Source organism: Lagopus leucura, unplaced genomic scaffold, assembly GCF_019238085.1.
Source record: "Lagopus leucura isolate 7727_CA_CO unplaced genomic scaffold, USGS_WTPT01 Super-Scaffold_100024, whole genome shotgun sequence".
NCBI classification, from domain to species: Eukaryota; Metazoa; Chordata; class Aves; order Galliformes; family Phasianidae; genus Lagopus; species Lagopus leucura.
The window spans coordinates 5502437-5523980 of NW_024962276.1; the positions used below are offsets into that span (position 1 = coordinate 5502437).

At 54.4% G+C, this 21544-nt stretch overlaps 5 protein-coding genes across 5 annotated transcripts; 2 read left to right on the forward strand and 3 right to left on the reverse strand.

The window, feature by feature from the left end:
- Nucleotides 1-1956: 1956 nt before the first annotated feature.
- POLDIP2 (DNA polymerase delta interacting protein 2) lies at nt 1957-9193 on the reverse strand. Its single transcript, XM_042879482.1, has 11 exons — nt 9018-9193; nt 8286-8367; nt 7585-7682; nt 7081-7177; nt 6597-6672; nt 5951-6058; nt 5644-5780; nt 4642-4668; nt 4329-4454; nt 3836-3915; nt 1957-2434 (listed from the first exon to the last, which is right to left on the reverse strand). The coding sequence occupies exons 1-11, from the start codon at nt 9191-9193 to the stop codon at nt 2320-2322; spliced, it is 1122 nt and encodes a 373-aa protein (XP_042735416.1). The 3' UTR covers nt 1957-2319.
- A 124-nt stretch (nt 9194-9317) lies between these two features.
- TMEM199 (transmembrane protein 199) lies at nt 9318-11583 on the forward strand. Its single transcript, XM_042879704.1, has 6 exons — nt 9318-9520; nt 9600-9673; nt 9751-9840; nt 10665-10704; nt 11037-11149; nt 11292-11583. Exons 1-6 carry the CDS (start codon nt 9349-9351, stop codon nt 11385-11387), a joined length of 585 nt encoding a protein of 194 aa, XP_042735638.1. The 5' UTR covers nt 9318-9348; the 3' UTR covers nt 11388-11583.
- On the reverse strand, nt 10585-13005 carry SEBOX (SEBOX homeobox). The gene is made up of 2 exons (XM_042879949.1): nt 12742-13005; nt 10585-12615 (listed from the first exon to the last, which is right to left on the reverse strand). The coding sequence occupies exons 1-2, from the start codon at nt 13003-13005 to the stop codon at nt 12382-12384; spliced, it is 498 nt and encodes a 165-aa protein (XP_042735883.1). The 3' UTR covers nt 10585-12381.
- Nucleotides 13006-13213: 208 nt separating this feature from the next.
- KIF12 (kinesin family member 12) lies at nt 13214-18013 on the forward strand. The gene is given in 17 exon segments (XM_042879403.1): nt 13214-13426; nt 13541-13581; nt 13583-13704; nt 13937-13990; nt 14081-14159; nt 14233-14354; nt 14482-14557; nt 14632-14950; nt 15024-15115; nt 15313-15442; nt 15522-15640; nt 15723-15827; nt 15906-16159; nt 16293-16446; nt 16521-16741; nt 16820-16947; nt 17025-18013. Coding segments are annotated over 17 exon segments (2163 nt in total). The 5' UTR covers nt 13214-13344; the 3' UTR covers nt 17090-18013.
- On the reverse strand, nt 17185-19979 carry VTN (vitronectin). The gene is made up of 8 exons (XM_042879401.1): nt 19860-19979; nt 19542-19661; nt 18984-19322; nt 18750-18889; nt 18382-18538; nt 18122-18271; nt 17473-17745; nt 17185-17374 (listed from the first exon to the last, which is right to left on the reverse strand). Exons 1-8 carry the CDS (start codon nt 19918-19920, stop codon nt 17256-17258), a joined length of 1359 nt encoding a protein of 452 aa, XP_042735335.1. The 5' UTR covers nt 19921-19979; the 3' UTR covers nt 17185-17255.
- Nucleotides 19980-21544: the final 1565 nt, after the last annotated feature.

Here is a 21544-nt window from a genome sequence, read left to right on the forward strand (position 1 = left end):
GCGGCTGGCGCCACGCGCCGGGCGCGGGGGGGGGGAGGGGGGATGATGGCCGTGCAGCATGGCGGAGCATTTATGGGGCTGCACGCGGGGGAAATGACAGGCAGGACGCCCAGCCGTTCCTTCAGCGCTTTATTGAGGAGTTCTTTATACAGATATTTACAGAGGAGAGAAAAGCCCCTTTCAGGAGAGCCGCTGGGTGTGGGAAGGGGGACTGAGGAAGAGCCCCAAAGCCAGGCCTGGGGCTGGTCCTGTCCTGCTCCACACACAGATCGGGCAGCAGCGTTCCGTGCTCCCCATGCCAGCCCTGTGTGCTGTGGCAACACTGCACGCTGATTGGCACAGCAAGGTTCTGTCGTACCCCCAGGCCCACACCATCTGTCAGAAGCACAACTGCCCTTGCTATTGGAAGCGTTAGGCCCACACCACCCTCAGAACGCAAGCAGGTGAGCTGGTAAGGTTAAATATTTACAATAGTGTTGCTATTGCCAGGAAAGATGAAGTCAGTAACTCAAGAGAAGCAGGGCGGCTGCTTCTCTGTTCTCCACTGAACGATTGCAAAGGAGGAAAAAAAGAAATAAGAGCCAGGAATTGCCCCCCCCCCCCCCAGCACTGTGTTATTCCCTTCTTTTCTCCTGCAAAGAAAACAGCACAACAGTGGTGCATGAGGGAGGGTCAACTGAGAGCCGCTCTTTACCAATCCTTACCTACTCCTAAAACAAGCGGTCCAAACCTTCTAACTAAAAGCAATGTAGATCACGTCCTACCTGACAGGAAAGAAGTCACAAAATTAAGAGACCAGTGACAAATAAACACTGTTTAAGCATTAGTAATTAATTCTCCCTATATGGGTGTTCATTAGCTGCTGGGCAGCACACAGTCTCTCCTACTGTCTGACCACGTGGCACTGCCATATAGAGCCAAACGTGGAGGGAAGAGGACGTGAGGTAACTGGGATACTTCTGGAGCAGGAAAAACAGGCCATAAGTTATTCATCCCTTGCCATTTATGCAAAACCAGGGGAAGGAGCATGGTTTGAAACTTTTTCCACCTAGGTTTCCCATTACAAGGCAACCTCTGCCCCTACAAGTCACCCAGGGCCGGGCCTAGGACATCCAGGGGCAGCAGAAGAAGCTGATGTCTGATCTCTGCAATCCTTGGAGCTGGTGAGAGCAGTTCAGGCTGGTGAAGAATATTAACACCTGATGTGCACTGAGACCAGGCCCTTCACAGGTAAAAGCAAAATTCCCACAAACCCTCGCACTGTAAGCTTACAAGTATTTCACCAACCTGTGCCTGCACTCTGGCAAGGCCCCCTGTGCAGACTACCAAAAAAAATATAATAATAACAATCACACCGTACTGAAATGAGCAAGCAGGAGCAAAAGCCAAGCACTACCTCATTGTGGGTGACTGCTTTCTGGGTAAAAGTATTCCTCTCAGAGCAAAAACTGCCAAGAAAACACAGAGCTACATCATGTATTGCTAGAGGTAGGTAAGCCCTCAGGACATGGGGGGCTGCTGTTCATGTGCCCTTCAGCTCCCCTGGACTATTGCATCATGCAGCCCAGTGCTGCACGCTCAAAAGGCACCGTGTCTGCCTGCTCAGCACTACCTGCCAACACACCTTTCCCTCTCTATGCTCTCTTCTCCAACAAAACAGGCTTTGCATCACCTCCCCAGCGCATAGCTCAGGCAAGCTGCAAAGCAAGGAGCATAGCTTACAAGGCTGCTCTGCCACACACTGGCTAAAGCCCCGAAAGCAGCAGCATTGCAAGAAGGCTGCGCCTCGTCAGGATGTACAGCAGTTCATTTCTTCTCCCTAAGACATCCTCCTCGCTGCCTTCTGAAGCAGCAAGAAGTTTGGGCTGACTCTGCTTTGCACAAGGGTGAAGAGGAGCAAGAAGCCAGGGCAAGCTGGAGGCAACTTCTAGGCCTTAGTTTATAAAGGAAGACTGGTTGCAACTGGAAGGGCCAGTTTATTAGAGAAACCTCACATTGCAGAGAATTCACAACACATTGGAGAGGGGCCAGGCCTGCTGAGGGGGCCAGTCTTCTGCAGCCACACAGATCTACATTGCCCAGGTCCAACCCCAGCAGGTGCCACAAAGGGAAGGGTTAATTGTAGCACAGCTTATGTTTACAAGCAGCCTGAGAGAGCCAGTACTAAAGTTGAAAAAAAGAGCCTCCTCGTTAGACAATGGTTAAAAGTGAAATGTTTAAAATGTTTAAAAGCTCCATTCTCCTGGCTGCAGCATGAGGAGGGAAGGTAAAGATCTACAACACACACAGTTCTCTGTGGGTCTCAGCACTCAATCTGCTCTACCAGTGCAGGCCGGAGGGGGGGGTCTTCTCATCTTTGTTGCTTTCCAGAGAAAAGGGTGGGATTCGGACATCAAAGTGGGAGCCATCAGGCCTCTCAAATCGAAAAGTACCCCTGCAAAATAATGGTAGAGATCTCGCTGAGGCCAGGGAGAGACACAGCTAGGAATCATCACTAGGCGCTAAGAAACATCTCTTCCATATCCTGCTGAGGGACTGGAGCTGGTTCAGCATCTGTTTGCCAGGATGACTCACTTATTGGAAGACTCCTGGGCAGTTTACATCACATCTCTAATACACATTTCCTGAATAAAGATGTCATGATTGGAGCCTCCTGGAGGTAAATGCACTCCAAGCATCTGCAGCAGTGTTTATCTCACACCCACCCCAGAGGAGATGGAACCATCCGAACTATTTTTACAAAATGATTGCAAGTAAACTCTGATTTGCATTTCTTGGCAGAAGCTCCAGTAGTTGTCTGTGTTAATATGAAATCCCATTACAGAAGCAATTGCCAATTTTGTCTACTTTGCCCTTCAGAAAGGGTGTGGAGGAACTGAATCTACCTGTTCTTGAACACAAAAAGAATTTGCCACGGCCCTGTTATTCTCACTGCCCTGAACTTCAGAGCCTTTGCCTTCTTTTCAGGATGCATGACAGAGGGGAAAATAAACAACACTACGACTGTTTTTATTCCTCAGGGCATACGTTCAGGCAATTAAATTGCATAATGTCAAACTAGGGTATAGCCTATAGGTAAAGAGCTGCTCTTGAGCTTTTCCCAACTCAGACAAAGGCAGTTTCAAAACAGCTTAACATCTGAAACAGATTTACTCAAAAAGCACAAGCCAGAGACCTGTCACACAGCAGGCAAGAGGTGGCTGCACATTTATTGTCCAGAGACAACACTAGATGTGCTAACCTAGTTGAAATGCAAAACAAAAGGAAACTGCTTTAACCATGCAATAGAGCAGAATAACTCGGGCTGAGCGCTTCCCCACCTGCCCTTACAGAAGAGAGAACCTGGATGCCAGTTAAATCGAAGGTCTTAGCTGGCCTAAACTGGGAGTAACCCCACGTGCCAATTGTTTGTGAACACAAAAATGCACTGCAGGAGCAGAATCCAAGCCCAGTGAAAGAGCAGCCCCCCCCAAAGAGGGAGCACCACCACACAGCACCTCTGCTGCCCAGAGAACGCCAGCACGGAGCCTCCTGCCAAGGACTGAAAGGGAAACTGAGTAAAGCAGTACTGCTTCATGTCTTTTCAAATCCAGTTCAGCAAAGATCAGAGAAGGAGGATAATTAGCCTAGAGCCTTCTTAGTGCAGGAAATCAGCAGATCTTCTTACCCCTAACTGGGATTACTACTATGAAGAAGCTTACACAAAGACCCACTCTAACTAACAAATCCCATCCAGTTCACTTCAAGCCACCACTTCAGACTGCAAACTGTGTCCCAGTCGAGCGCTGTGGGATCCTGTATCTAAACCACTACTGCAGTAATAAGTGTTTCTTACCACATGTGACCACTGGATGCCTGCAGGGAGACGTGACTGCTGTACTGAAATGCTGGCTGTTCTTTGGATAACACCGGCTCCTGAGAAAACAAGAGACCACTCTACATCAGCAAAGGATCTTATGATTCCTCCACAGACAGGTGTCAACAGGAAATTTACACACCAAGAAGAAAACCAGAGATGCATACACAACCTTCAGAAATGTTATTTAGCACCAGTTCCTCTTTTCTGTTTCTTAACGCCTCGGCATCTCTCCCAACTCCATGGAGAACAAAACACCCAGAGAGTAACACCAGTCTCATGTATTAGTCCAGTTTTCCCAGTGTCAGTAATTTAGGAACATTCTGTGTGAAGTTCCAGTTCACATATACAAGCATCACATAAAAAGCTTCTGTTCTGGGTTTTTTTTTTCCTTCCATTCCTGTTTTCTATTCTACTTCTATTGCCCACTAAGCAATTCACTGGCAAATCAATCCAGCTGCACAATACCTACCCTTCCAACAACACCACGGCCTCGGACTGTTTCCAGGGTGCCAGATAAGCTGAATATCCTCCAGTGCCTTTCTCGGAGCTGCACCACTTCACTGTCAAGGTTCTCCAAGCGAATACAGTAACGCCACTGGACAGAAGAAAAACTGTCATCAAGAACTAGAATCAGCTGCAAATAATTGATAACCCATAGCCAGTACTGGGAAACAGCTGCCAGGCAAGGGCTACTCTCTCCCTCAGAGTTTATCACACAGCAATGATGCCACAGCAAATAAACTCCTTCCCTTTAGCTGCTCCACAAAACAAAAGGCACTTACCCAGTAGACATGGGAATTCTGGGCTTCCTGTCAAGAGAAACAAAAGACTTTAGCAGCTGCCCTTCAATGCTCAGTGCCAAAACCTCTTCAGCTGTCAGCACAGCACAAGCACAGGAGCTCTCTCTCCATGCCAGCGTGATGCAGACAACTCACGTGAGCACAGACAGCTGCTCTCCAAAGCAGTCCAGCAGTTGCTGCCTGGCACTGGCTCTGCTCTAAACACAGTCATGAGGTGGGAGATTTGCAGATCTCATGACTACAGAGGAGAGTGGATCTCCTTGTTAATTACACACACTTCACAGATCCACAAACACCCATTTCCTTGCCTTCAGGCACCTGTTTTTCTGACAGGTCAGGGCAAAAATCAGCTGGAGCCCACGGAAGCTGCAATTTCAAACCAGAACATTCACCCATCACAGCACAGCTGTACTCCTCCAGACTCAGAAACCAAACTGCTGCTGTAATTCCTGGCTTAGAAGCCCATTACAGCCTTATTGTCTCGAATGGTCCACGTCAAGATGCTACACTATGAAGAGCGAATGGTTGTGTATTAAATCCAGAGGGTTCTAACCTCCATTCAAGATAGGATACAGAGGTCAACACCCACAGCATCTCACTGCTGGGCAGGATAACAGGCTCGTGGCACCAAAGATGTCTGCTGGAGTAATATTACACACATATCTGGTACAGTAAAGGACAAATTTATAAGCATTCCTAAATATCTTCCTGTCAGTGTTTAGCAGGAAAGTCCAGGGTATTTCCTACCCAACAAATAACAAGAGAAATCCAAGCACAGGACTTATTCCCCAAGGAGTTATGACAAAGCAGTTTCGTGCTCATACATAAGCTGGACAATGAAATTGCAAATGGGGCCAAAAAGTGATTTCTCCAGTAAGCAAAAAATACTTTCAGTCAGTAAACAGGCCTTAAAACAAACAAAAAAAAACCCAAAACATACAAGTTAAACAGATCACAGAACAGCAAGATGTAACACAGACCTACCCTCATGCCCATATAGAAAGGGATGACTGTGACTCGAATGTTCTCTGTGGTTTCCCGGTGCACATCAGAGAGCTCTAACCAGGGGTGGTTCTTTTCCTGCCATGCACAAAGTGTATCCCGTGCTACAAAAGGTGGAACTGCAAGCAGGGAAGGAGTACTTAAGTATACTGTAACAACACAGTCACAAAAATAACTTAAAAGAAGCTTTAGTGTAACGAAAATCCACAGCAGACCCTAAGTTTTATACTGTGTCCAAGATGATGGATGGATTTTAGATACAGTACAGCACCATGAGGCCAAAGATTACCTTTTGTTTGGTCATACATGAGAAACCTCTCAAAGAGCTCATGCTGGATGGGCACTTGATCAGTGGAGCTGTAGGGAAGGATATCTTCATGGCTTACATAGTCTAAACCTGAAAAAGAATCCCCCAGAGCCATGGAACATCTCCAGCAGAGAGCTGCTCAGAAGTCCCCTGACAGTGAAACAGATTACACTTGCAAGAAGAAAAGGATTTTGGCAGCAGAAACCAATGCCAGAACTATGATTGCAAGCACGATGGGAGGAAATTGGCTACCAATAACCTCAGCTGTGAGATTTCTCCACAGGGTGAATTCCAGATAGGGGCTGCAAAGTGACTGTACAGCCACAAAAGGCGTTTGGACAGGAAACACATAGGACAGAGAGAGAGCCAGTGGTCCTGGGAGCAAAGCAGAATGGCCTGTATGCGACAGAGCATGCATATGGCATCTATGTCTCAGCAGCTCTGAGCAGCCATGCCTTTATCACAGTCTGACAAACTTCAAACAGGGCCCCACACCACAAGCAGCTCTACTACAGCAATGTCCTACATGCAGTGCTGCACTGGTAGCAGCTGGCTCTGTGTGACTTTTTTTGTGCTCATTCCATGAGTAATCACATCTCCACAGCAGTCAGAAGTGCATTTCACTAACCTGGTATGGCATAGAGGGCTCTGCTGTCATCGTGATTTGCCAGGAACGTCACCGCTTCTGTCTGCGACCTCTGGGACTGAGAAAAGGAAGGTTTGTGTCTTTCATTGCAGATTTTTGGGGGCCAGTTTCCAGTGACATTTCAGTTTACTGTTGCTCTTTCTAAAGTGCGTTACAATTGTTTCATTTGACCGATTCACCTCCTAATATTTCTAGACTAATTCTTCCCTCAATTCAAAAACATTCTCAGTACTGCAACTCACAATTGCCTACACATAACAAAATAGAAACACCAAAAGGATGAGGAAATAAGGTTAGAAAGGGGAAAAACAATCCAGAAAACAGGCACACGACATTCCAGGATACTTTCAGGGAAAGTTATGACTTGATGAACAGTAACTACATAGATTTATAGCCACTGGAAGAAAAGCATTCACACTGGAGAAGATACCTTAATTTCAATACCAGGATGATATTGGTTACTTACAATGTGTGGACAGTCCCGAGCATCTATTAGCACCTGATAGTAAGTATGTGTTTTGCCCTTGACCTCTTTGGAACCATGGCCTGCTACATTCTCGCTCCTAAACAGAAAAGCAGAACGCTGAGCTCCAGTGTGTGCTCACCAACCCCTGCTTCATCTGCTGCTCACAAGGGGAAGGAGTTCACTTCAGGATGGCAGCAAACTGCTGTCACCAGGACCGAGCACATTCATAACAATAACTTCTTAAAATACATTTCACAGTCATTCAATTCCTTTTCCAATTTCTCACTCTCTCACACACACACACTCTCTTCCTTCGTCCTTCCATCATCCTGCCTCTAATTAACAGAAAATTACTGCAGTATCTTGTTTGAGCACATCTATTCCAGTTTACCCTCACATAAAACAGAACCATACTAATGTTCTCCTTAAAAAACTTCATTGCTTCAAGCACGAAACTTGCTAATAAGTGTCAATATAACTGCATAAACTAGAAAGAATTCTTACTTTTCTGTGACAGGAGAAGCAACATCTCGATCATAGAGCCTAGCTTGCCAGGGAAACAGAACTATTCCTCGATAGCCAAACACACTGTGAAGAAATAGCTGAAAGGAACAAACAGTTGCATTTGAATACACAGCAAACTTCACTCTTAGATACAACAGAAAGCACAAACCCACGAGGCCTCTTTTGGAAAGTATCAAAAGAAAAAAATATCTGTTAACTAAAGTAGAATTTGTTACATGGGAATACAGGACAATCACTACAGCAGAAACACAGAGGGAACATAATTTGAAACGAGTACAAGTTTGCCTTGCCTCTATCCCATAAAACAAATGGTTGAATAAAGTAGTGGATCAAAAGAAGTGCAGAAAGGAGAGAGGGATGGAAGACTGCTCAGAAACACAGAAACATGTGAGAGTCGTATATGCAGAAATGAGGTTAGCTATTTCTCAGATTCAGCAATTCTCTCTTTTGCTGCTAAAGGGAGAAAACAAATTAAAACTGGAGAGCAAATACCACCGTATGAACAGACGTGGCATGTTGCAGATTCTTATCAACTTGCTACTGTCAGATGACTGACAAACTGCCAACGCAGCAGACACAAGAAACACCAAACTGTGACACTTCTGGCCTTCCACTGCTATGCCACAGCCTTCTGATGAGCAGAAGCTCTTTCTCATGCTCTGCTCCCCAGGACAGCTCACCTGACCCGTCTCGTATTTGCCATGCTGCTTTGGTGCCTCAAACACTCCCACTGTCTCCAGCACTTTGCCCTCCAGACGGTTCCTAGGAGCGGACAGAGGTTTTGCTGGCTGTGCAGGGCAGCACATGGGCCATGCTGGGCAACGTGCCCAGAGCTGGGAGCACTATGCATAGCACCAGAGCCCCCTCCCTGTACCTCACACATTCCCATGAGCACCTACTGCCCTCTGCCCCAGTGCCCCCCCTCCTCAAACCTCCCTCCCTTTTCCAGTCACACCCAGTCACCCCCAGCCTCCCAGTAACCCCTCTCCAAGCACTCTAACATCCTCCACCTGCCCCTGGGGTCCCTGACTCACCTGAATGCCCCTCCCTCAAACCCAAGCACAACCCAAACAACCCCACGCATCCCAAAAACATCTGATGCAACCCAAAACCCCTTCCAATACCCCATCACTCACCCCAATACCCCCTCATTCACCCCCGACACTCCTCAAACGCACCAAAAAAAACCTGATACACCAACACCCCCTCACAAATCCAACCACAAAAATACCCAAAATTCAACCACATCGACACCCCTGCACCCGCCCCAACAACCCCTCAACCACTCGAACACCCCCAGACCCACCTGAACACTCCCAGACCCCCCCACGCACACCAAAGGACCTCACACGCCCCAATAACCTCCGACCCACCCGAACCCCGCCGTCACGCCCGCCCCTCACAGGCCTCACCGCGACGACAGGTGCCTCCGCGGCAGCAGCGAGAGGGCCGCGACGCTGCCCCCGCTCAGAGCCCGCGGTACGCGGGTCGGGAGCGGCTCCCAAAGAGGTTCCCACAGCGGCAGCCCGCGGGCACGGCACCGACCCAGCGCCGCCGCCAAGTACCGCCGTGCCGCGCCGCCCGACATCCCGCCGCCGGCCCACACTACAACGCGGGCCCACTTCCGGTCCTCCGCTTCCCGGAAGTGCCTCCCTCCCACTTCCTCCCCCGGCGGCGCTCTAGTCCGCCGGCACGTCGGAGCTCTATGGTGTTTCGCGTTGCCTAGGCGACCAGCCGGGCAAGATGGCGTCGGCGATTCGGGCCGGAGCGCGGCTCAGGCGGGCGGTGGAAAGCGAGGAGCTGTCCGGGCTTCCCGCCACGCTGCGGGACGAGCTGCGGGAGGCCGTGGCTTCCAAAGGCTCCGTGGTGCCCTTCAGTTTGCTGCGGAGGCTGCACAGCGGGCTGCGGGAGGCAGGTAGGCCGCGCGAGGCCTATTGGGCCGCACCTCGCCGCACCGCGCGTCACCGTTAACCGCCCCTTTCTGCCCTCCGCAGGATCCCCGCTGTTCCTCTACGAGCTCCTGAGAGACAGCGACATCGCCCTGCCCGAAGTGCCGGTGCAGCCGCGGGTAGGTGAGGGCTGGGGAAGGGCTGGGATCTGCCACCACCTCCCGAGGCCCTCACTGTGATTTCGGACTTCCCCCAGAACCCCGAGCTGGTGGCCAGGCTGGAGCAGATAAAGGCTAAGCTGGCCAATGAGGAGTACCGGCGGATGACCCGCAACGTCACCAGGCAGGTGAGGGGCCTGGAGGGAGAATTCCCACCTAGGGATGGGAATCCAACCCCCGCTAGCATGTCCAATTGCAGAGGAGGTTCAGGATGAATATCAGGAAAACGTTCTTTACCAAAGAGTGTTGGGGCACTGGAACAAGTTCCCTAGGGCAGCAGACATGGAACTGAGCTGCTGGAGTTCAAGAAGCAGCTGGACAGCTCTCTCTGCTGGATTTGATGATCATTATGGATCCCTTCCCAACTCAGGATGTTCTGCGATTCTGTGAACACTGTGCCTTCAGTGCTCCTGAGGCAAAACTGGGGGGAAGTTGGAAGAAAATCCATCTCTATCTTAGGGGCAAAATAATAAAGTAGCCAGGCTGCCGGGTTGGTGTTACACATCAGTTCATCTTCAAGCTGATGCTCACATGAAGAGCAGAAGCTGATGCTCTCAATCTCTTGTTTGAGTCTGGCTTTCTAAGTTCAGGATGCTCCCATGTGTATGTGGGCATTGCCTGCTATCACATCACAATTCAAGGCAAGACCCTCTAAGGTCTGTTAAATACAAATCTCCATCTGAGAACATGCTCAAACCCCAAGAAATGCTTTGATTAGAAATTTCCCTTCTCACTGTCAATGAATCAGACCGCAAGCATAAATCCAGAAAAATGTGGGCCCTGTGGAATTGCTGCTCCCCTGCAGCCCATCCAACAGCTGCCAAGGCCCAGCAGAAGCTGTCCAGAGCTCTCAGCAGGTCTTAGAAACTGGACAGGGTTTTGCTATTGCTTTTATTCTGCAAATAATGTTAAAATACAGTGGAACACAAGTTGTTTTAATCCCTTCTTTTAGGATATGAACCATGGGACATTAGCTGAATTCGGGAGGCAAGGTGAGTGGCTGTTTGTCCTGCTGACACCTGATGGTACGTAGCAGAGAAGTTGGTACAACAGCAGAGCAGTTGGGCACAGGAGCCATCACATCACTAGTGGTTGGCCTCAGCCACCCCTTCCCTCTCTGAGCAACAGCACCTCCCTGAAATGCTCAAAGTATTCCTCCAGTAAAGGAGCGGCCAGTCTGTAGTTCTGAAAAGTATTTCTAGAGGTGTAAAACGTGAATTTTCAAGCATTCCTGTAGCCCAGCTGAGGCAGTCACAGGCAGATTCAGCCAGCAGGATTACAGCTTGCCTCTCACCAATCCCTCCTCTCTCCCGTTTCTCTCCAGTTCGCTCTGTTAAAGCTGTAGTCGTCACCATATTCAACTTCTTTGTCACCGTGGTGGCTGCGTTTGCCTGCACATACCTGGGCAGCCAGTATCTCTTTGTGGAGACAGCGGCGGTGAGTGGCCACGGCCTCAGAACCAGCTCAGAACCTGTTGGCAGGAGCAGCAGATGCTGCCCAGCACCAGGCAGCAGCTCAACCACACACACACACACACACACACACACACGGTCACTTTTCTTTCTTTTTGTACCCACAGCGTGTCCTGTCAGCAGTGATTGTGGCCTCGGTGGTTGGCTTGGCTGAACTGTATGTGATGGTGCGCACGATTGAAGGAGACCTTGGGAAACTATAGCCACACACATCCCCTGCAATTGAGGCTCCTGCTGGAGGCTGTTGCCCACTACACGAGCCATTTGTTTGGGGCATCTTATCTCTGGACTGTCCTCTAGTGGATGTTACCACCCCGGCACACAGGAGGTTACAAGCTGTTGCTGTCTCAGTTACTCTGTAAAGTTTCTGTCATTTTATTATAGAATTAAGTAACAGTGTATGTTTTCAACCTCCATCCTGCCATGCAACACGCTAACCTGGCCTCTAAAAGACATCACAGCCAGCCATGAATCTTCCCTCTCCCTCTGCATCACATCCTGCTGTCTCCTGTGCAAACCAGGGCTCTTTCTTAGCCTGTCCTTCCTGCTCCCACCTGGTCCCCTGCCCGTTTTAGGGAGAGCAGTACTCACTCATTGTCAGCTTGACAGTATGTGATGATGGTTGCCTTCCACACAGATCTGTCCAGCATGACAACGCTCGCTGTGACCACGTTGGAGTTGGCACCTGACTCCCAGCACAGCTCACACCAAACCCATTTTCTCTGGCTGAGGAAGGAAGGCAGCTCCAAAAGGAGCCTGGGGTGCCGTGGAGCAGAGAGCGGAACTCGCTGAGTGCCCCCATGGCCGTGCAGAGGGGAGGGGGCTCTGCTGGGCCTCGGGGATTCAGACACCTGCTGGGTGGGCACTGTGCCACAGCTGGACACGGTGATTAATGCTCTGATGGCAGCTAAGCCCTTCAGTGAACACGCTTTAATATCTGATACGGGGAAATCTGCCGGCACCTGCAAACGTGCCTGAGGATTAGGGGCGGCCACGCCACAATCATCCGCGGATCCTGCCTCAGATTAAGGTATTTTTTCCAAAAGATTAGTTGGTATTAGGGGGGCTGATTGGGAGCTGGCCCTGTCACGGCTGCACCAGCATTTAGGATATTGGATGGCATCGTAGGGACCGCTGGGCCCAGCAGTAATTCCACACCCTAATGAACTCAGGGCATTAAGCCCCAGCGCACCCCGCTTACGGCTCGCCCAGATTGGTGATGGCTGCACTGTAGATAAGGTCAGAGATAGAGCCCAGCGAGGTGGGGAGGCCCCATGCAGGGCTGTGGGCTCTCGATGGTGGCAGCGTGGGGACTGGGATGGTGCTTTCGGGGTTGACCACGGGCGGATCCTGTTCCCCTGGTGGTGGTGACAGTGGTGGCTCCGGTTTGGCGCTGCGGATCCTGCGAGCACGGCGGTTCTGGAACCAAACCTGTGTCAGGGAATGGGGGGAACCATGAGACTATGGGAACAATTCAGCGGGGCGGGAATACAGGATGGGGACCTCGGGAAGGATGGAGGGAGGTTGGGGGGTTTTGGGGGTCCCAGCTCTGCTCACCTGGATCTTGGCCTCAGGCAGCTGCGTGAGCTCAGCAAGGCGTTCTCGGGTGGCGATGTCCGGGTAGGGCACAGCAGCGAAAGCCCTCTCCAGTTCTGACAGCTGCCCCCGGCTGAACGTGGTCCGCCGCCTCTTCCTTGGTCCCCCAGGGCAGGGGAAGGGCCCCGGAGCTCGGTTCTCCGTCCCCGCCGCAGGACCGCCCGCCCCGTCGGGGAAGCGGAGCAGCGGCTGTGGGGCGCGGGAGGTGCCTGGGGCAGCGCTCATCTTGCCCGGCTCCCCCGGCCCCGCTCCCAGCCCGGCTTTTATCCTCTCCCGGTGGGCTGGGACCGCCCCGAGCGGGCGGTGCTCATCGATTCCCCCCTCCCTGCCTTTCCCCCCCGGCGGTTCCCTGGGGCCGGTCCCGGTTGGTGCCCTCCGACGGCAGCATCCCGGGGGCATCGTCAGTGCCCTCAGTGTCACATAATCCCAGCAGTTCCCTGTACCGACAACCCGACAGCTCCAGGAGCTGCTTTCCCAGCACCAGTAACCCCAATTTACCCAGGTACTGGGCAACCCGACGGTTCCCAAAGCCTTTCCCCCATCGGATCCATAGGGACCCCAGCCATGGAGGAGGCCCAGGGATCCAGTGTCACTAAGTTGGGAAATGCAGTTGATGCTGAGACCTTCTATATCCCTCCTGAGGTGAAGTGACCCCATGCAGCACCCGTTGCCTGCCCCCCAGCCTCACCCCCCCCATGCCACTCTCCTGCAGGGCTGGCACCAGTCAATGTTTAACAGGAGCCGTGGTACCGGTTGTGTGGGGCAGACAGAGCTGGCTGCTGGTGGATCCCACCGGGGCCAAACAGGCACTGCTGTCGCCCTGAGCGAGGGGTGCTGAGGGAGAATGGAGGCAGAGGAGGAGCGGGGCTGGGGGCCCCAAGCAGGAACACGGCCCAAAATGCTCCCACGGAGCCAACTGCAACTGTAAGTCTGGGGGAAATGGAAGGGGCTGAGCTCGGGGCCTGAGCAGCCACCACTGATAAAGCCACTGCAAAAAAGGCCAGGGAAGAAAGGACAGGGGGGTCCATGCACGGGGACATGGTAGGACATCACTCCCTACCATCTGCTGGGGCACAGTGGGGCAGGAGGAACGTGCATGTTCAGGTCCTTCTTCCAGGGGTGCCTCCTCCACCCCACTGCCCCTTGTTCCCCCCAGGAGCACTGGCGAGGAGCAGGAGGGCAGAGAAACACGCCTGAGAGTGGTGCTGAGGTCAGTGTCACCTGTTTCCCAGGCCAGTATCACAGTGGGATCCCCGAGGATCCCCACGTAGTGTCACCTCTGTGTGTCCCCCCCAATCAGGGTCCGACCACTAACCTGCACAGAGATGCGTCGGGGTGACCGGCACGCGGTGCACAGCCTGGGCAATGGCACCGTCCATGTAAGTGCCACCTCCCCGCGGTGGGGCCAGGGGTTGTGACCCCCTCCTGAGCCACCGCCGTCCCCGTGCCCAGGTGAATGCAGCCAGGCACGATGCCACCTTCACCTTCAGTGCCGTTTTTGATGCGGGTGCCTCACAGGAGGCCGTCTTTGAGGGCAGCGGCATGCAGCAGCTGGTGGAGCTGGCAGTGGAAGGGTGAGCCCCCATATGACCCCCACCCTAAAGACGGCACCAGGATGTCTGCATTGCCCGGACAGTGCCGAGAGGTGGCATCCCTCTGCCACGACCTGGGGCCATGCCTGAGGTTCAGCATCTCCCCCAGCTTCTCCTGCACTGTTTTCGCCTACGGACAGACAGGCTCAGGGAAAACCTACACCCTGATGGGCCCTCTGGGACAGGTACCACGCTGGCACCCAGTAATAGGACAGGTGCTGATGTGGTGTGATCTGTTGACCTCGTGGCATCTCCTCAGAGTGATGCCCCAGGGCTGCTGGGGCTGATGCAGCGGTCCTTCTCCTGTCTCCTGGAGCAGAGCCGTGGCACCGGCCTGGCGCTCAGTGCCTCCTACCTGGAGATCTACAACGAGCAGGTGAGCACCAACCCAGCCCCACTGCCAGCCCCACTGACATCTCCTGACTCCTCTGCCACTCCCAAGGTCAGGGATCTGCTGAGTGCAGGGCCGCCACGCTCCCTACCCCTGCGCTGGAGCAAAACTCGTGGTTTCTACGTAGAAAACCAGCTCAGCGTGGAGTTTGAGAGCCTGGAGGCTGTCATCGAGCTGCTCCTGCAAGGTGCTGGGCTGTGAGGCTGGGGTATGCATGGGGGGTTCTCGCCAGGTCCCCCTGCAACTTTCTGTTCCAGCAGGTTCCCAAAGGCGACGGACCTCTGCGCACGCCCTCAATGGGCACTCGAGCCGCAGCCACGCCATCCTGACCATCCACATCCACAGCCGAGCAGTGAGCCCTTCCCCTGCTATGGGGACATAGGGAGGGATGGGGGATTGGGGTCTGGGAGGGGTCCTCCAGCCCCAAGGATGCTTTGATGGTGCTGGGCAGAGCGGCACAGACCACATCTCAAACTCAGGGGTTTACACAACGAGGGAGGGTTGGGTGGGATGCAGGACAGCAGCATCATCCACAGTGTGCTTCCCCAGCCTGGCACCAGCAAGCAGGGCACACTGTGCTTTGTGGATCTGGCCGGCAGTGAGAGAGTGAAGGACACCGGCTCCAGCGGGGAGCTCTCCGTGGAGGCCAACAACATCAACCGCAGCCTCCTGGCCCTGGGTAAGAGCTGAGGGACCCTGTGGGCTGCAGAACCCAACTGCCACCCCACTGCATGCTCTGCAGTTCATTCTTCCTGTAGGACACTGCATCTCCCTGCTGGCCAAGCCCCGAGGAAAGCGGATGCACATCCCCTACCGGGACAGCAAGCTTACCCGGTTGCTGGCCCGCTCACTGGGCGGCTCAGGGGTCACACTGATGGTATGAGAGGAGGTACATGGAGCCAGGGAGGCCCACAGAGGGGAAGACTGAATGGGGACAGGGTGGCTCAACTCGTTGGCAGGTCGCCTGCATCTCCCCATCCTCGCGCTGCCTCTCAGAGACGCTGAGCACGCTGCACTACGCCAGCAGAGCCCGCAGGGTCACCACCAGACCCATGGCCAACAGGGTATGGCTGTGGGAAGGGGTGGGATGCTCAGCCCCCACCGTGGAACCCCCACCCTGATCCATCCCCTGGTGCTCCCAGGTGCCTCGGGAGAAGCTGCTGCAAACCTTAGAGGAGGAGATTCGGGCACTGCAGCTGGAGAACCTCTCCCTGCGGCAGCAGCTCAGCCTGCCCAGGAGCAGGGAGGTGCCAGGGCCTGGTTGGGTGGGCAGGTACAGCCTTGGGGAGCTGCACTGCCCCCCCCTTGAAGGGCAGCTCCCAACGGAGGGAGCTCCAGCCTGGCCCAGCCTCTATGGCCTGCTGCGGGACTTTGTGGTGGAAAATGAGCAGCTCAGGTATGGGGGTCCTTCAGGACACACAGGACCCATGAGCAGAGGGTCTCCAGCAGCCGGTGTGTCAGTGCCTCTCCCAGGACTGTGGGGTTCAGAGAGGCTTCTGCTGCCCTACTCTTTTCCCTTTGCTCCCCAGGCAGCCCCAGCTGCTCCCAGGCCCCAGCAGTGGTGACATGCCAACAATCCCATCCCACAGCCAGGCCCCACACCAGAGCATCCACATCCCACTCAGCCACCCCTCATGGCCCCGGCACTCCAACATGAGGCCCACCTCTGCACATCAGCTGCCGGTGAGTCCCTGATGACCCCATGCATGACGCATGGTGACACTGTGCCAACACCCACTGCCCTCTGCCTCTTGCAGAAGCTGCCTCCTGCCTCCAGCTGCCCCCAGTGCTGCACCAATGCCACTGTGTCCCAGGTAGGATCAGTCCCACTACAGAGGGAGGCAGGGTGCGGGGGCAATCCAATGGCTCTGCTTGGCTCCCACATACTGCCTGTCCCCAACAAGGGAAGCGCCAGCCTCCCGCTGCCTGCCCAGGATGATGGCACCATGCCCAGCTGTTGGCCGCAGAAGGGAAAGCGGTGAGAGCTGAGAGCGAGGAAAAAAAAGTCCCAGACTTGTGGGGAGGTTGGGATTTCATTCATGCATCCTCACAACAGGAGCCAGGGCAGGAGCTGGAGCTCACTGCGGCAGCATGCAGTGCCACGGGATAACCAGGAGGCAGCGGGCACCGAGGGAAGGGTCGTCCCTTCAGCCCCACCGTGGCCAGGACCACCAGAGCCCAGAGGTGGGGTCAGGCTCTGTGGGGCTACAAGCCCGACCCCAGCACACTGCAGGCCTCACCCCAGTGATCCTGCCTTGCAGCTGCCGGAGCCATCCCTGTGCTGCAGTGGGAAGAGGCCTTGGAGTGGCTGGAGGAGCTAATCTGAGCGCTGCACTCACACCGTGATAGGGACACTTGGGGGACAACGGCGTGCTACAGCGACCGCACAACACACAGACCTCGCCCTGATGGACAGACAGATGGACACGGCGCTGGTGGTTTATTTGGGTCTAGCTAGGTGCCGTGCTGCTGGTGGCCGTGGTGGGGCCTGTTCAGGTGCTCTCCTCATCGGGCTGCGGGCAGTCCAGCCAGTACTGCGCGATGGAGCGCGGGTAGCGGGGCTGCACCAGATCCACGCGCTTGGTGCGCAGGTTGACACGGTAATACTTGTCTGGGGGGGGGACAGAAGGAGCTGTCAGACCTCACTGCCAGCCCCGCGCTGTCCCAAAGCATCCCCAGCGCCAAGGGGCAACTCTCCTCCAGACTCACCGCCTACAAAGAAGTAGACGCTCTGTAGGGTCTCACACTGCGATCCTGACAGCCAGTCTCTTTCGGTGTCGGTAGATTCGGAATCGTTGTTCAGCCAGCCCCAGAAACCCAAATTCAGAGTGCGATGGTTCCTGTACCTCTTGCGGTGGCGACGGGAATTCCTCCTGCGGGGCTGCCGGGATGACACGTAGATCCTGCCGGCCATGGCAGCATCCAGTCCGTTGGGAACCCCCCGCCAGTCCCTGCTGATGAGCCGTGGGCTGCTCGCCCCAACTGACAGAAAGCATGAGTTAGAGAGCAGCAACACGTGGGCACCGGCATCTGGCCCACAGACATCCTGCAGTGCCTGCCCCGAGGCACAGGGATGCTCCAAAGGGTCCCTGGTGCGATGGGATCTGCATTGGGATCTTGCCCAAATGTAATGTCTCTATGAGTGGATGTGGTGGGGATGGGTTGGTGTTTGCACCCAGTGATCTTAGAGGTCTTTTCCAACCTTAATGGTTGTATGAGGGGGCACGGCGGGGAGGGGTTGACCATCGGACTCGATGGCCCTGGAGGTCCATTCCGAAATTAAAGATTCTACCTATGATTCTGTGAATGGGTACAGTCGGGAGGGACGGGCGGTTGGACTCGATGTCCCAGCACTTACCCATCCTACTACCAAAGAGGGAAAAGAAAATGTCCTCCCAGCTGTCACGGTTCATGAAGGCGTAGTGGTTGAACACGGTGGAGGGAGAGGACTCGTCGCACTCGGCCTGCGTGGGCTGATGGGCGAAGTCGTAGGACCAATAGTACTCACCTAGAGGAAGGATATGGGGTATCACTGTGGTACTCGGGGCTGAGCAGCAGCTGGGGGAGCAGCATCCTGCCCATGGCCTCCGTGGGGATCAGGAGGGCTGGCTGTGTTACCCTTGAAGAAGTAGACTCGCTCATTGCCGTGGAAGCTGTGTGCTGGGAGGGCAAAGGCAGCGTCGATGTCATTGGGGATACCCTCAAAGCCCTCGGAGATGTCGCGTGGGTACCCAGGGTCCAGGGCTCCGTCATCAAAGCGCCAGTACCGGCTGCCCTGGGGAGGAGCAGGCAAGTTGGCAAGGTGACACTGGGTGTGAGTGTGCTGGGCATGGCCATGGGGATATGGGGACATCCAGAGGTATGTGGATACACCTGTGCTGGGGATGACCATACGTAGGGACACCCAGAAGCCACCATGTGTATGTGGAAAGTCCCAGGGTGGGGAAAGGGGAGGTGGATGCTGTGACCAGGAGAGCTCTGCCCACCTTGAAGAGATACGTCTTGCCCTGGCAGTTGATGCGTGTGAAGGCTGCGTCAATGGGGCCCTCAATGCCCCAGACATCACTGATGAGCTTGGGGTAGCCGGGCCGCACACTGGACTTGTCCAACTCATAGAAGTATTTCCCTGGGAAGAGAGAAGAAGAGGGGGGTGGGAGCTGAGTGACCAGCACCAGGTGGCAAGGGAAATATTGAGCTGCCAGAAAAAGGGCTGTAGGTACCTCGGAAAGCATAAAGGGAGCCATTCTTCAGGTCGGTGAAGGCATTGAAAGGTTTCCTGCTGCACAGCTCCTCAGGCTCATCCTCCAAGCTCGGGTTCCTGGTCCCATAAGACGCAGTGGTGGTGGTGGTCGTGGGGTGGAGTGTGGGCACCTCTGTCTCTACCGGTGTCTCCTCAGTGGCCGTGTCGATCTCCCGTGTCGGTAACGGGGACGTGTGCGGTTCTGTGGGGTGTTCTGTGGGTGCTAGTGTCCCTGTGGGCCCTACTGTGCCAGTGTCAACGGGGAGGTCATAGTCGAGGTACTCATCCTCCGGCAAGGCGAAGACATCTCCTCGTGTCACTGTGGAGGGGACAGGTTGGTCTCAGAGCCCCAGGTGTCCCCATGCCAGCTATGGGTCCTCCCAGGGCACTGAGTGTGATGGGATGTGCCAAGGTACTGAGCTCTGCAGCACTCTAGTGCCAAACCCCAGTCCTGCCATTGCTCCATGGACACAGGACACTGTTGGGAACCCTGAACCACCGAGGCCGGTGGCTGGGGACATGGATGGCAGCAGGGTACCTTTGGCTTTGCAGACAGTGGAGTAGTCAGTGCAGCAGCTCTGGTAGTAGTTGCAGAGGGTGTCACACTGGCACTTCTTCAAGGCGTTGAAACCCTCATCACAGCGACCTTCACAGGAGTCTGCAAGAGCACAGAGGGAGCACAGTAGGGTGAAGGCAAACATGATGACATCCCCAACCTCTCCATGGGCACCCGGGCGGCACTTCTCCCCACTCTGCCACGCAACGAGCTGCGTGACCCAGCAGCAAGGATTTACCCGAGATATCCATACCATCACCCCATCCCCGTGGCAGTCAGCAGGGCAGGATTGGGGCTTACCTTCAGCAGCACGAGTTGAGGCAAGCAGGGCCAGCACCAGGACAGGCAGCAGCAGCCTCATGGTGGGCAGCCGGGAGCGCAGCCCTACTGTGACTGAGCAGGACGCGGAGCTGGGGCCCCAGCATTCACTGTTTGCTCAGCCTGCCCCAGAGAAAACAAACAGGGCAAGGTCAGTGCATGGGATGATGGGCAGCGCTCTCCCTCCTGCTCTCCTCCCTTCTTAGTCCACGTTGTGTTTGGGGAAAAGCTCTGTGCATGTGCTTACATATCGGAGGGCTTGGGGGATTGCTGCCTTGCAGGAAGCCTGGCAGCAAGAAGGGAAACCTGAAGGATGCAGGCAGAATATGGGGCCGCTGCCCAAGGGGGTTGGGGTGAGCAGCCATAGGCATAGTGAAGCGCTGTGCACTTTCGCTACACTAGGCAAACAAAAGCCCGTGTATTTTGCTCCTCTCGTTTCCTTTCTGACCAAGCTTTTCGGTTACTAATTAATGTCAACTCAGCTCTTTTGGTGGCTCCTGATAACTGCAGGATGGTTATTTAATCGGGGGCAAGGAGCAAATGTGCACGAGGTGACGGTGCTTCCACTCTGGATGTTTCATACTGCTGGGGTGCTGCTGGGGCAGAGCTCCACTGGGGAATGCCCATCCTGGGGTGGCCACAGTGCCACTCCGAGTGACAAAACTTGGGGAGAGAAGACAGCCCTGTGGGCTTTCCCCAAGCCAGGCTGGGCACAGCCAGTTCCTGGATTGGCTGCTCCCTCCCTTGCTCGGAAGACCTCTGGTCTGGTGCCCAGTGAGGTATTCCCAGCTCTGGTTGAGCAACAGGATATGGGGCAGGGCTTCTCCTGCAGCCCCCTCACCCCACTCCTGCCCCCAGTTGGGATTGGCACCATCGCTGGGTGCAAGCGAGTGTTGCACTGCCTTCATCCCATACCCACATGGCCAAGAGTGGGGGTAAACAGAGGGGCTGGGGACGCCCAGAGCAGCAGCAGAGGCTGGGCAGCACCAAAACCCCATTACCCATAGGCTCAGACCGAGCTGCTCATTGCTTCCAGGCTCCCAGCCACCTCCCCACTCTCAGCTCCCACCAATCTCTTGATACCCTCCCAAGAAGCAAAGCAGAACAAAACAAAGCTCTCTAGGACAAGGCAAAGGGAAGGCCTTGAACTCTGCCCCCTCCACAGCAAAAAACCCTGCATCACAGCGCCGTGACCCCTGATAACGACTTATCAAGGAACTGCTTACTGGTTCTGTGCCTCCTTGTTGCCTCCTCTGCTGTCTGATGTCTGCGTCCCTGTGTCTCTTCTGGGTCCTAGGAAGATTAGAAGTGGCTCTGTGGCATCACAACATCAGCTTGGATTTAAGTCTGGGGCTGAGCTGTTTTTGGAGCAGAGGATTTAAGCCGCTCCTCCCAAAGCATTTCTGCCCTGAGCACGTCTGGCCTGGAAAAAGGAAATAAAAGGGGCCCAGGGTGCCTTGCTCCTTCTTTTATCATGCAAATCCCGAGCCCACCCAAGAGCTGCTCTGAATTTCCCATGCAGCGGTTACTCAGCGCCGCGCACGATGGTGCACCGCGTCCAAAATGCGGTGCCACGGCCACCACGGCGCTCCCTTCCGCAGTGACGACCATAGAAGCCTCCGGGGCATATGGGGAGGGGGGACATGGAGACAGCGGGGCTGGGCAGG